The 12998-nt window shown below is 42.3% G+C and overlaps 2 protein-coding genes across 5 annotated transcripts; one reads left to right on the plus strand and one right to left on the minus strand.

The window, feature by feature from the left end:
- Positions 1-659: 659 nt before the first annotated feature.
- Positions 660-4891, minus strand: LOC101078898 (chymotrypsin-like protease CTRL-1). 2 transcript variants are annotated; one of them, XM_011602829.2, is made up of 7 exons: positions 4770-4891; positions 4347-4431; positions 2660-2674; positions 2363-2549; positions 1908-2176; positions 1222-1364; positions 660-1104 (listed from the first exon to the last, which is right to left on the minus strand). In XM_011602829.2, the coding sequence occupies exons 2-7, from the start codon at positions 4402-4404 to the stop codon at positions 808-810; spliced, it is 969 nt and encodes a 322-aa protein (XP_011601131.2). In that variant the 5' UTR covers positions 4405-4431; positions 4770-4891; the 3' UTR covers positions 660-807. The 2 variants fall into 2 exon arrangements, with proteins under 2 accessions (XP_011601131.2, XP_029694072.1); XM_029838212.1 differs by lacking the exons at positions 4347-4431; positions 4770-4891 and adding an exon at positions 2750-2874.
- Positions 4892-6265: 1374 nt separating this feature from the next.
- LOC101078672 (tyrosine-protein phosphatase non-receptor type substrate 1) lies at positions 6266-12934 on the plus strand. Of its 3 annotated transcripts, none has more exons than XM_029837852.1 (13): positions 6266-6551; positions 7606-7911; positions 7984-8277; positions 8375-8680; positions 8817-8927; positions 9039-9200; positions 10381-10683; positions 10771-10821; positions 10900-11154; positions 11247-11600; positions 11687-11956; positions 12043-12324; positions 12506-12934. In XM_029837852.1, the coding sequence occupies exons 1-13, from the start codon at positions 6500-6502 to the stop codon at positions 12535-12537; spliced, it is 2778 nt and encodes a 925-aa protein (XP_029693712.1). In that variant the 5' UTR covers positions 6266-6499; the 3' UTR covers positions 12538-12934. The 3 variants fall into 3 exon arrangements, with proteins under 3 accessions (XP_029693712.1, XP_029693720.1, XP_029693725.1); XM_029837860.1 differs by having other exon boundaries at positions 10453-10683; XM_029837865.1 differs by having other exon boundaries at positions 10582-10683.
- Positions 12935-12998: the final 64 nt, after the last annotated feature.

The raw sequence follows: 12998 nt of genomic DNA on the forward strand, positions 1-12998 counted from the left end.
GGTGTGCTGGTTCAGCTGATGGCTGAGGGGACAGATTTCCGGCTTTACTGGATTGCCTGGATTACGAAGCAGACTGTGACCATTTTTTGTCCAATGGTGATCAGCAAGACTGAGAAATATTGTGGTATTACATTTAACATACAATCTATCCTGTCTAAAACATAAAAATGGTCGTACCATTTGACAATTGGGATTAAGAGACTACTACCATAGCTTCTTGTTTGCCAAACTTGCCTTCAGTCTGGCTTTTTCTTGCTAACAATCATAAAATCAATCATAAAAGCTGACTTTGATTACATTATGGGTTTTTTTTTTGGATATGTAATTTATTTGAATGTGTAAACACTTTGTGCTAGTAATAGTTGATCTTTGTGGCACCAATTGTTTTCTGAGTTGATGCAATTAAAGTCAATGTGTTCAGAGTTGTTATTACAAGATTTAAGTCAGTTAGCATTTTCAGGTAACTTGGCCTAGAAAGCTGAAAAGGTGGAAATAATAATTAAATGTCATGTATCATGTATTACCCAACACTGCAGGGGCTATAATCTGATCTGGGGTTAAAAATTGGCCTAAACTACTATATACCCAGGGTAGACTAGGGTACTTTAACCCCAGCTATAGTGTGTATAGAGGTGGTAATAACTTGGAAGAAGAAGAACTTGGTTAATGTACTTCTGCCTTTATTTCAATTACAGACAGAACAATTCAAATGTGGAATACAAGACTCCTGATATAGAATTTTGAAAAGCAACAATTTTATTGACCCAAATCACTGGGTAAAGAAAATGAGACATCGTGCAGGTTGTTTCATGTTACGATGTGCTGAAACGCCACTACCACCGACAGGACCACAAACTGTGGGATGACAAGTGATGCTGCGGCGTTGCATGTAAAGTTGTTGTCAGGGTCTGTGCCACTGGAGCTGAACAAGACAAAGCTGACATTTGCCCCTGCCACGTTATCAGTGACCCACTGCTCAAACTCAGAAACTCGGGCATAGACTTCAGGGAATTCAGGTCTGGCACAAGGTACTCCAAAACTGGTAATGCCAGCTTGAATCCATTTTCCGCCTTGCTGGCATTGCAATGGTCCACCAGAGTCGCCCTGCACAGAGACCAAACAGAATAAAATATTACTGGCAAGTTCTTACAGGAAAAAGATAATGGGTAATATTAAGCCACTTTTGGTGCTTTCAACCTTTGCTGCAATTAATAATTTTACCTGACAAGTTCCTTTGTTCGCCTCTCCTGCACAAATCATCTCGCTGGTGATGTCGACTTGGCTGCTGAAGCTGCAGGAGCACTGTTTAGGTCCAATAACAGGTACCTGAACCTGCTGCAGTGGGGTAGAAGCTGGCAGGTTAGCTGTGGAAAAGAGTATAAAATCAGGCTAGAAGTTCCCTAAGAATGTTTTTGTTGACTCAATAAGAAGTATGAAGCTGCTTGGACATAGAAACCCCATTGTAAGGCAACCCGGTCCATATTTATTTACAGTATTTGGTGCATTCAAGAAAACAGTGGAGTTGAAGAGGGAGTCAACTGGGAGGCCAACACAGAAACCCCAAATCTCTAATAATAATAATGATAATTAAATTAATAATTATATTTAAATTTAAATAAACTCATATCATGAAGACTGAGACAAAAAAATATTTTCCTCTGACCCCACTGACCCCCCCACAGTTTTAAATATATTAAATCTTCAGGGAAATATGAAACATCTCCTAAGTAATTGTATTTCTCTGGACTTATTTAAATATATTCAAAAATATATTTTTATATTGTAAATATATTTCATATTTGTTGGCATATTTGTCAGTGTGTCAACCTTTTACAGATGCTAAATCTGGAATGCAAGGTAGTACTGGAGGAGTTTGAATCAAAAGGGGAGCTGCTCAGGATACTCACTGGTGTTGGAAAGTTTCCCCCAGCCGGTGGCATAGCACAAAGTAGCATTGTGGATTTGGCTGGAGGCATTTGCAAGACAAATGGGCCTGGTGTAGTTGGTGAAAGTGACGGGGCTGTTGAGTTTCATGAGGGCGATGTCATTGTTGAACAAGGTGTTGTTATAGTTAGGATGGATGATGATCTGGGACACTGTGCGGTTCACTTCATTAGCATTCGGCCCACTCTGAGTCTCTCTTCCAAGGTAGATAGTCCAGCGTGAAAGTGTAGTTCTAAAAGGATATTATGACAAATTTTTCAGTCACAAAGTTTAGATTTCAAACATAATGCAAGAGGGTAACTGCGCACTGAAATCCTCACAGGCATCGTGATTGGGAACAAAATAATTTGGATAAATTGGCCTGAGTCATTGACAAGTTGTGGTCATCACTTTGAACTCACAATTAAAGCACACTTACACCGAAATGCAGTGGGCAGCTGTCAAGATCCACTGGTCACTGATGAGGGTCCCTCCACAAATATGAATTGTTGTACCAAAAACGTTCAGGTGAATGCTGGCCTGCCAGGGCCACGATCCAGGTGTGGCGTTGACACCACCGACTACCTTCTCTTCTTTTATCGTGTTCATCGGCGCAAGTCCACAGTCTGTCAGAGGTGCCAAAATACTACAAATTTAGGCTGATATTTCTGCCACTTTATTATTTGCTGTTCTATTGCATTGATATATAGATGTATAATCTTTTTTAAGTACTTACCCTGAGCCACCGACCCTGTGAGAAAGACAGAAGTTAGTCAACATCTGCAACCTTATGTGAAACTGCAAAAACACGCGGCGATGCTCTCACACTCCAAAGTAGAGAAATATCCGATGAAGTAAAGGAAGGAAAGGTGAATGCTGGCCTGCCAGGGCCACATACCCACCACATCCCAAGGCAGAAAGAAGGAACAGGACCACATTAAGACAGCTCTCAAAACATGTGGCTACCCAGACTGGGCCTTCACCAGGACCTCAAGAAAGCGAGACCTCAGCAAAGGAGAGGAGGAGAGAAACAAACGCCGCAGCGTTTCCATCCCCTACCTGTCTGGAGTCTCGGAGAAGTTTAGGAGGATCCTCCAGAAACACGACATACCGGTTCATTTCAAACCCAGCAACACTCTCAGACAGAGGTTAGTACACCCAAAGGACAAGACACCAAGACCCAAACAAAGTAATGTTGTTTATGCTGTACAATGCCAGGAGAAATGCAAGGAACTGTACATTGGGGAAACCAAACAACCTCTACACAGAAGAATGGCACAACACAGACGTGCCACCTCTTCGGGTCAGGATTCAGCAGTCCACTTACACCTAAAGGAGAGTGGGCACTCCTTCGAGGACAGCCAAGTACGGATACTGGCCAGAGAAGACCGCTGGTTTGAAAGGGGGGTCAAGGAAGCTATCCATGTTAAATTGGAGAAACCATCCTTAAACAGAGGTGGTGGCCTGAGGCACTTCCTATCACCCACATACAATGCAGTCCTCCACTCCTTCCAACAGCAAAACAAACATTCACACCATTCCAGGAGACCCAGTGACTCATCACCATGTGATCCAGCAGACAAAGGGGAGACACCTCAACAGAAACTAGGTGAACGACCTGACGAACGACCCTGCTAACGACTCTCAGGTGACCACCCAGATCATTAGCATGCTAATGGTCCACAGGGGCTATATATTTTCAAGCTCTCTCCCCAGCGATTTCAGAACTGAAGAAGCCTTCTGGATAGAAGGCGAAACGTCTTCAAGAGAAGAAACCCAGTCCAGTTGACAGAGAAAACTACCTTGGATACAATGACCTGGTTGACTGAGAATTTACACAGAAAGGAAGGAAAGCTTTTTACAGCACCTGCACTAACCAAGAGTGATATATCATAACATATAGATATAGATAGATATATAGATATGTGATTAACAGCAAGTATGTGAACATGGCTAAATTCAACCTTCTCTGTAGATAAGTTATAATAAGGGTACAACAAAAACAAGAGCAACACAAAAATAACTCTGTAGACGCAGGAACACGCTTTCTCTGGATTTGGATGTTTTCTATTGTGATTTAAAGACGACATACACCCCAGGTTCTCACCTCCTGTAAAGATCCATTCTTTCAGTATTCTCAACCCCTATTTGCCCAGTAACCTTCACAAGCTCCCATGAGCGCAGCTGGAGGATTTAAAACATCTCACTATTCTAATGACTAAGGCTGACTGTCGGTGTTTGTGAAAGGAATTTAAGAGATCAGAAATCAAACCACACATTGATTTAGGAAGGTCACCAATTTGCACACTTAAAAAATGTATATGTATTGAAATAATACTATCAAATAATGTTTTTGTATCAGCTTAGTGAGGAAAATTCAGAAAGTCTTAAAAGCAAGGTTAAGGAAAATGTCAAAGTCTCACCTCTTGTTATAAGAGTGGCCCATATCAGCAGCAAACTTCTGATTAAGGGACCCGTCATGAGTGCAGCTCTTGGTTACCTCGCAGTCTAGATTCAAATACAACTGTTAGGTGGATTAAATACCTCACTCAGTGTTCCTCCTCACCCAGACTCGTTTTCCGAGTTGTGCCGTCAACCAAAAAAAACAAAAAACTATTAACAATAATTGTCTGTGTAAATTCTCAGTCATCCAGGTCATTGTACAACTGCTGTGACGGGATGCAACTACCTTGGATTAACACTAATTACATGTTTGGACCTTGAAAAAAAAAAAGCAGGAATGTACAGAAAGAATTTAGGCCTATTTCCTGAAACAACATCTTAAATATATTAATAACATATAATTTAAATGAATAATGTGTTGTTATTTTTCTCTGAGCATTTACCGGTAGGTTTTAGCATGTAGTAGCATGTTCAAAAGAGAGGATGAAGTTTCTTTTCATTTTTAAATGTTTTTGCCAGAGAGTTCCAGAGGGAGCTGTGGAGTGAGACAGAGCCACAAAGCACTGAGTCTGACGAGGTTGTCTAACCACTTGAAAGCACGACAGGGGAATTCACTGCACTTCACATTTTTAAGGTTTCGCATTCATTGTGTCACACCCTGCAAGAGATTGGATGATACAATGATACACAACTTAACAGGAATGAAACTGTGTGCACTAATATAAAATTTCCTTTACAAACGTGCAGCGTTTACCTTTCAAACTCTTAAGCATATTGAGGTGTACTTTTGTGTTGCTTTAGTCACACTTATACACATGAATATAGACGTGCAATGAATGAAAATAGATCCCTTCCTCATTCTAAATTGCCACTTGACTCTTTTGTTCTGCAGAATAAACAATCTTATGTCATGAAAGCAGTCAGGGCTTTGAGCCACACGGAATGAGCAAACACAATACTGGAAGACAACAAACCAGCAACAGCAAACAGCAAAGCTCCAATATGTCGCCTTTAATCATTTTCACGAGTGCCTAAAGTGGACTGAAGCAAAGTGCATCTAGAACATCCATCTAAGTCACCAGCTCATCACTGGGTGCCAAAATCAAACAAAAATTTCCGCCTTCAGCCAGTTTACCAAATGCATGTCTTTGGAGCCAGAATACATGGAGAAAACCCACGGGGACACGGGGAGAACATGCAACCTTCACAGGGAAAAGCACTTTTTGGCCTCCAGGCTCACCAGTGCACTACCGTTCATACAGCATAATCATGTACTGGAAAAACAAACCATGTTTACTTCAGTCAAGACTTATTTTGAAGATAGGACATGAAAATACCACTATTATCTCACATGTACATAAAGAACTCTTTAAAGTGTTGTCTGGAAGTAAATGAACCAAGTCCTCACTTATGTACTGTATGCTCCACATTTATGTATATGCAGGATGGAATTTCACTTCATGCGCACAGATATTTGCATGCTTAATCAGCTGAGCAAACCATTTGAAACCAGCCACGTCAGCCCTGCTACATTTGATTGCGACTCAGATTTTATAAAAATATCTTTATCAGGATATTCACCCAGCAGCAGCGTGTTCTTTTTTATTGAGCTTGGTTTGTTCATTCCAAAACAACATACTGGCATGGAAGAATGAGCACTTGTCCTGAATCGGAGTGAGTGACAGTCGCAGAGCAGAAAGTGTGTGAATGGAGAATGGAGCAAGAGAAGAATTACCCGGTTTGTATCCTGTGGCTGTATAACCAACATTTATTTTTCCCCAGATTAAAAAAAAGGGGGGTTGCAGTCTTGCTGGAGTGTTTGCCGACATGAGCTCGACGTGATCACCCTCTCTGTTTGTGCGGGGCAACACTGCACCAATGTAAAGTAGCCCAAAACCTTGGCCTGAGGCCCGTCTGAATTTTAAGTTGGTCCACTTGTGCACATCCTCCTCCTTCTCCCCTCTGCACGCTATCAATCTCTAAGGTTCACTTTGCTCAGGAATAACTACGCACAAAAAAGAGCCTCCTTTCACCCGTCTGAGGCCCAGGGATAATATTTCTTATTCCTCATCCGGGTGGGCAGACCCACCCATTCTCAAGTCATTGCTCTAGGCCTATATAAGAAAGCCAAAGGGCCCGATGATAAGAACTCAGCCTGAAGACAAGCCTGGCAATGAGGTGTAAAGTCCTCGTCTGTGTCGTCCTTCTGAAGCTCATAAAGCCTGGTGAGTATGTGTCTTTATACACACACTGACCAAACTCTGAGCAGATGAAATGGACAGGGACTGTAGCATGTGGACCTAAACCATGCCAGTGTCTCCGGAGGGACAACACAAAGCATTCGTCCGTCTTGATCGATTCAGACTGAGAGGGAAAGCGTAGGAGAGTCACCTTGTCTTGATTTGTGTGTTTGTGAGCATTTCAAATGTATCTTGAGGCTGTTCCACTGGAATGGGTAATATTAAGCATGGGAAAATGTTCTATTAGTATTTAAAAGCTCTGATATATTTAAATCAGAAATGGACAGAGTTAGTATTACACTAATATTAATCATCAGAAATCTCAATATAATTAAAATGTGTTATTAGCCGGCATCATATGCATGTGTTTTGGTGGGCACAAACAGCTGTCATTATAAACGTATTTGTTGTCTCCACAAGGAACTTTTGTGCACATTTGTCAAGCACACCCAAAACACCGAAAGAGAGATTTAGAGTGTTGGTTCTGTGACTGAGCGTATTTATTATGCTGGTTACAAATTAATCCACCCAGAAGAAAGACCTGAGTGACATGCTTTCTCTTTCCACTGACTCAAGAGGACTACACTGAGGTTATTGACTTAAGGGATGACAAGAAAAAATGCAAAAAAACATGAAAGTCAAACAGGACATATGAGTGTTTGTTTAGAATTGTGAACTTAACTGACCCACCCAAACTGAGGTTTGATTCTTTTGTTGTGTGTACCAGGCCTGTGTGGTTAGCTTGTAGCTTGGGTTAGGGTGAGGGTTAGAGCCAGCTTGTATAATTTTCCAGCTAAGGTAAAACCAGATCTCAAAGCACCAGAACTTCTAGAGATGAGTTAAATATATCTGTTAATACTGAATTATATATTTTACTTAAGAAAGGGGGATTCTTGAATGTCTTAAATGCCAGTCCACTTGCATACAGCTGTATAACTCAGTGGGTTTTGAGTTGTTGGTTTTTTTTTTTTCAAATAAATGTGTGTGTTTTGTTTTTAAGGACTGATTTTCTCCTAACTGAAGCATTCTCTGTATACAGCATCTCTAACTGAGATCCAGTCCAGGCCAAATGCAAACGCAACCCTCCCCTGTAATGTGACGGGGCCTTCCGATCTCTCTCTCCTGAGCATCAGCTGGATGAGGAATGGCTCTGCTGTGGCTTTGTTCAGGAACACAACGTCAACTATAAATGAGGGCTATAGCTGGAACATCAGTGATTTTGTCAATGGCGACTTTTCCCTGACTGTCCTCAGAGCCAGCCTCAACCTGCAGGGCCTGTACGAGTGCAAAGTTGACTACAACTCCACAATACTACACTCCAGTAACGTCACATTGAGCATCCTGGGTATGTGTTGGGTCCATGAAATTCACTCCTTAACCTGAGAACAGAACATTGTGAAGCCCTTTTCTCCCTCAGCCTTCCCGACTGTCTCCGTGCCTCAGCAGTGGGTGGTGTTGGAGAGGGAGAACCAGCTTAAGTGCCACGCAGAGGGCTTCTACCCTCCCCCTGTCTCTTTCTCCTGGACCAGGAATGGGAAAGAGATTCAGCCTCCCTACACCACTGCAGGACATCCAGCTCCAGATGGCTACTACACAGCAGTTGGCAACCTGACCTTATATCCTTCCAGGGACGATCAGAATGTGACTTTTGGTTGCAGAGTCTGGCATAATGACAGCGAACAGGAGCTAAATTTCACACTGAGGATCACATGTGAGTGACACACACCAATTACAGGCCGTCATTTCTCTGTCACCATATAGAGGACAGAGTCTGGTCAGGACACACACGTACGCATTTCTCTTCTCAGACCCTGCTTCTGTCAGACTTTCAGTCCTGCCATCGAGCTCCAACAACATTCCTCTCACACTGACCTGCGACGTGGAAAGTTTTTATCCGGAGGATGTTTCAGTGACCTTCCTTCAAAATGGCACAGTCCTTCCCATCCCGCCTGCCACTGAGCAGAACAGTGGTGGGACTTACACTACCAGACGTTACTATACTCTTAGCTCCAGTCAGAGGGAACAAGGTGGGCTGGTTCAGTGTGTTGTAAACCAGCCTGGGGTAGAACACCCGGTCAGTAGTTCAGCAAACCTGGACACACTGGACCCTAAAGGTAAGATATTAGGGCAAAACAATCAACACTGGTAACGGAGAACCAGACCTCAATTCAGGGGAATCTGTAATCATTCGTCACATCTTCATCCAGCTTGAAGTTTCCCCTTTTGAATCCTGCCATTGTTCATTTTCAGGCGAACCTCCACTGTTGACTAAATCAGCGAAAGCGTCCGTGGCCTTGATGTGTATTTCCTTGGTGTTGGTCTTTCTCCTTTGCTTTGGTTTTTCTTGGAGAAGGAGAGATGGTGAGTAGGAGTCAAATTACACAGCAACTGATTATTGTGATTAACTGCAACTGAATGATCTTTGAGCTCAGTCGACCTCTGCTTTTCTCCATTGTCTCTCTCACTATCCAGAGAAACAAAAGTCTCTGAACGTGTCGGGGGTTATCCTGCCACCACGTGTGATTGTGGGTCAGAAGGGCAGAGTGACCGTGAGCATTGAGGGCAGGCGGGTGGACCGAGTGCAGACTGCTTGGTTCCTTAATGACACTCCAATCTCCGACACATCACTTGCTGGTAGGATTACAGCCCATCCTTCAGATCAGATTCACACAGTGACGTCAAAAACAAATGTGAAACTATGTTGTTGGGTTGGTTTTTTAGTCCTGGTCTGAAAAGCAGCAACAGCTGTTACCATCCCTGTGGTAAAACTGCTTCCAGAGCAGGTTTTACTGGATTTGGGAATCTGTAGATAATAAATGGTTATCTCTGTAATGCCTGTGTTGTTCATAACCAACTTGATGAAGGGTTTTTAGAACGTTGAGAACAATCTAAGATATAAGTTGATGGTATCCTTCTCTACAAGAGTATAGAGTGAGTGTTTGTAGACTGTAGACTATCTGGCAGATGGACAGAGACTGTTTCTCACTTTTAGCTGTCATTCCACCTCATCCTAGTTTATTCATACATGTCTTGTGGGATTGTTCACCCTGACATTTGAAAATGTAGCTGCAGAAGCCTGCGTTGCCGAACACAATGTGAGGAATTGTTCCACCCCCTAAAATCCAGCTCAGCAACATTAGCTGTAACTACATTCTATGCAGTTTACATGCAGGTTTTTTTTTTTTATAATCCCCATTTGCAGAACATCTGCCACACCAAAGAGATGAAATGACAGTGTTGTCCCTATCTACCAAAGCTTTCATTTCTCGTTAAACACCTCAAGATTTATTCATCCCTGTAGGGAAATTGAATGAAACATATAAAATACAAAAAACCAAGAGGAAGGTTTGATTTAACAATGCAGACAAGTGGTTTGTAGTTTCAGGTTTTGGACAGGTTATTTTAACAGTCTTTGTATTCCATAATACTCTGTAAGCATGTATTATTTTTTTCATTATTACAAAATAACTGCCTTTGGGGTGGAGATGGGGTTCCTGTTTTGAATAGATCCTGTTTTGTATAGGAAGCTAACTGGAATTTACTTTTGAAGTCTGTTAATTAACCCTAAATAATGTAACTCTTCGAGCTGCTTTTTTTAAGTGTTACTCTTCCTAATGTTGAGTGTTCCTTGCATTGCAACATTCTATAAAACAACAATAAAGTTGTTTGGTATGTGGGAGGCATATTATTTAGGTATTATTAAAACCAACTAGCTGTGATAAGTGTATTGCTGCCATGCCTAAATACACCTTTGTTCCTTCTTTACACTAAATTGTCCTAACAACTTAAAACCTGATCACACAACCCACCACAGTTAACTTCAACTGCCTCTATAACCCCCTAACAACCATCCATCTGCCCTATGGGTTAACTCTCACTTCCCCAGTGTCAGAGAAGGGTCGTCTCCTGCCGTCCAGAGGGGAGATGGGTTACTACAAGATGCATACTCTGGGCCCTCTGCACTCTTCTGGAAGTGCCACCCAGCAGCTGATCTCCTCACTGACGTTCATTCCAGAAATTTCAATCCACAAGGGCGCTGTGTTTAAGTGCCAGGTCTCCTACGTCGGCAAGGACAAGATTGTGGTGGAGAGGGTATCTGAGAAGTTTACCATCCTGTGTAAGAAATATCAATTACTCATTTACTGGGTTTTTTTTATTCAAATTCTACCATTTAAGTAAGCAAATATCTGCAAATGTCTTCTAGCTGCTCCAGAAGTATCAGAAATTCAGCTGGCCGAATCGCAAAATGACTCAGGTTTAAGCTCACGTTACAGTTTAAAACATATAAAACCCCATTCTGGTGTTAGAATCTAATCCGAACGTGTCATTCCAGATCTTATCAGCATGACTGTACGGGCAACATATTTTCACCCTGATGTCATTACATTCCGTTGGTTCTGTCAGGGGGGTGAGCTGAGTCCTGTGGCTTCCCAGGCCTCCTCATCTCCCCGACCCGATTCTGAAGGATTCTTTTCGGCCTATAGCCAGTGTAAACTGCCGAAGAGTGAACTGGAAAAGGGAAGCACTAAAGTGTGGGTCAGTGTTCACCACATTGCCTTGAAGCAACCAATCACGCGTGAAACCCGAGGTCAGAAAAAGGATATGATAAATCGGGAATCTTTAGGAAGCACACGGAAAAGAAAGATCAAGACTGTTTTTATTGTGTTTGTCTGACACTAGGCTTCATAAAGAGACCATGTGTGTCAGAAATCATGAGCTTCACTTCCTCTCCGGATCAGACTTTGAACCTGGGGTGTGAAATTACAGATTTTTACCCAGCAAATGTAAAGGTGATCTGGCTGAAGCTCAGAGGTGGAGACCGAGATGATGCAGAGGAGGAGGAGGAGGTGCTAGACGGGGGAGAGATCTGGGGTCCTGTGCAGACTCACCCCAGACTCTACAGGGCCACCGCCACACTGAAGAGACGGGCCACGAATCTGGGGAAAAAAGAGAGAGGAGGAGGGGTTATCTGCAGGGTGGAACACTGTTCTCTACTGGAGCCTATCCAGAGACGCTGGAAAAATGTGGAAATTGGTATAAATCCTGTTAGAATGCAGTATTAACAATATCCAAATAAGGTATTGTTGTTTGTGCTTACCTTTTGACTGTCTGTCCTTTAGTTGCTCCAATCATTCCTCCATCGATCTCAGTCTGCTGGAGCAGTGAAGGAGTCGGCGTATTTTCTCTCCTGTTAACGGGAGGTTGCCCTAAACCCAAATTACTGTGGGCAGCAGGGGGACCCACACTCTCACAACTGGTGTCCAACGAGACCGAGGAAATAGGAGACGACGGGCAGAGAGAGCTGAAAAGCGTGTGTGCCTTGGAGACCTCCACCAGCCCACCAAATCAGACAGGCAAACAACTGAAGAAAAAGAATAGCCTCACAATAAGTATTTAACATTTCCAGACCAATTTTAAAGCACGACAAAGACTTCCTACTGTTACAAGCTTCGTTTATTCGTTTGTCACTTTACAGAAACAAAAGATGCCGTGGCAGACCCAAACGCTAAAGGAATAGAATACATCGATGAAAGAGTGGATGGAGAGAATAACAACACTGAAAGGGATGAGGACACAAAGTCAGAGGTGGATGAGGACAGTGACCAAGGGAGCGAGCAGGATGAAGATGAAGGCGCGCTGCACATCAACACAGTCAACTTGAGGAGCCAGGCCAGAGAGAGCGAGAGAGCGCGTTTAAGAGTCTGCGTGGAGATCACACACCCTGCCTTCAAGCTCCCTGTGTATCGCACATGGACAGGTAGTGCACAGCCTGGCCCCTAAAGATGTATCATATAGGATATGAATACAGTCACATGTGTGAGTAGTTAGTCTGTAGATGTAACCCCCATTATAAAGATATCATACATGGAAGCCAGCTTTTATTTGTTTCGGTCTGACACGTTTGGATTGTTGACTTGCTTCTTTGTTCTCTCTTTCAGAGCCCAATGAAGAAATTTCTGCTTCTATATAAAACACACACACACATATATTATACGTGTGTGTATATATACGCACATATCTGGAGGGAGAGAGATAAAGTAGCAGTTACATAGTTCTGTTTGTAGTTCTGTAGGATTTCCAAGTTTCAATATTTTGATCAAAAAGGTTTGTTTTTTTACTCAAATCAACATATTCTATGTATATTTATTATCATCATCATCATATAGAATTAATCATTTTCTACATTAAAGGTTATAAAAGGTCATTGTGTGTGTATGTAAATGTTATGAGGTGTGAGCTCCTGAAATATAAAAGACACACTTGTGTGGTTGAAAAGAGTAGATGCAAATACCGGTAACCCACAGAACTCGTTTTACCTGTTTAGCTTCCTAAACAAGTAAATCAGAATCAGAATCAGAATCAGAATCAGAAGAAGGTTTATTGCCATTGTTCATGTAATACACAGTATTACACAAACTAGGAATTTGTCAT

This window comes from Takifugu rubripes, chromosome 1 (genome assembly GCF_901000725.2).
Source record: "Takifugu rubripes chromosome 1, fTakRub1.2, whole genome shotgun sequence".
In the NCBI taxonomy this organism is placed as follows: domain Eukaryota; kingdom Metazoa; phylum Chordata; class Actinopteri; order Tetraodontiformes; family Tetraodontidae; genus Takifugu; species Takifugu rubripes.

Coding starts and splice junctions, on each gene's coding strand:
- LOC101078672 (XM_029837852.1), top strand. CDS start 6,500: ATGAGGTGTAAAGTCCTCGTCTGTGTCGTCCTTCTGAAGCTCATAAAG. Junction 7,912..7,983: donor CGTCACATTGAGCATCCTGG/GTATGTGTTGGG, acceptor TTTCTCCCTCAG/CCTTCCCGACTGTCTCCGTG. Junction 8,681..8,816: donor GGACACACTGGACCCTAAAG/GTAAGATATTAG, acceptor GTTCATTTTCAG/GCGAACCTCCACTGTTGACT.
- LOC101078898 (XM_029838212.1), bottom strand. CDS start 2,861: ATGTGGTCCTGTTCCTTCTTTCTGCCTTGGGATGTGGTGGGTATGTGG. Junction 2,177..2,362: donor GCTGCCCACTGCATTTCGGT/GTAAGTGTGCTT, acceptor ATATCCTTTTAG/AACTACACTTTCACGCTGGA. Junction 1,365..1,907: donor GGGGAAACTTTCCAACACCA/GTGAGTATCCTG, acceptor TCTTTTCCACAG/CTAACCTGCCAGCTTCTACC.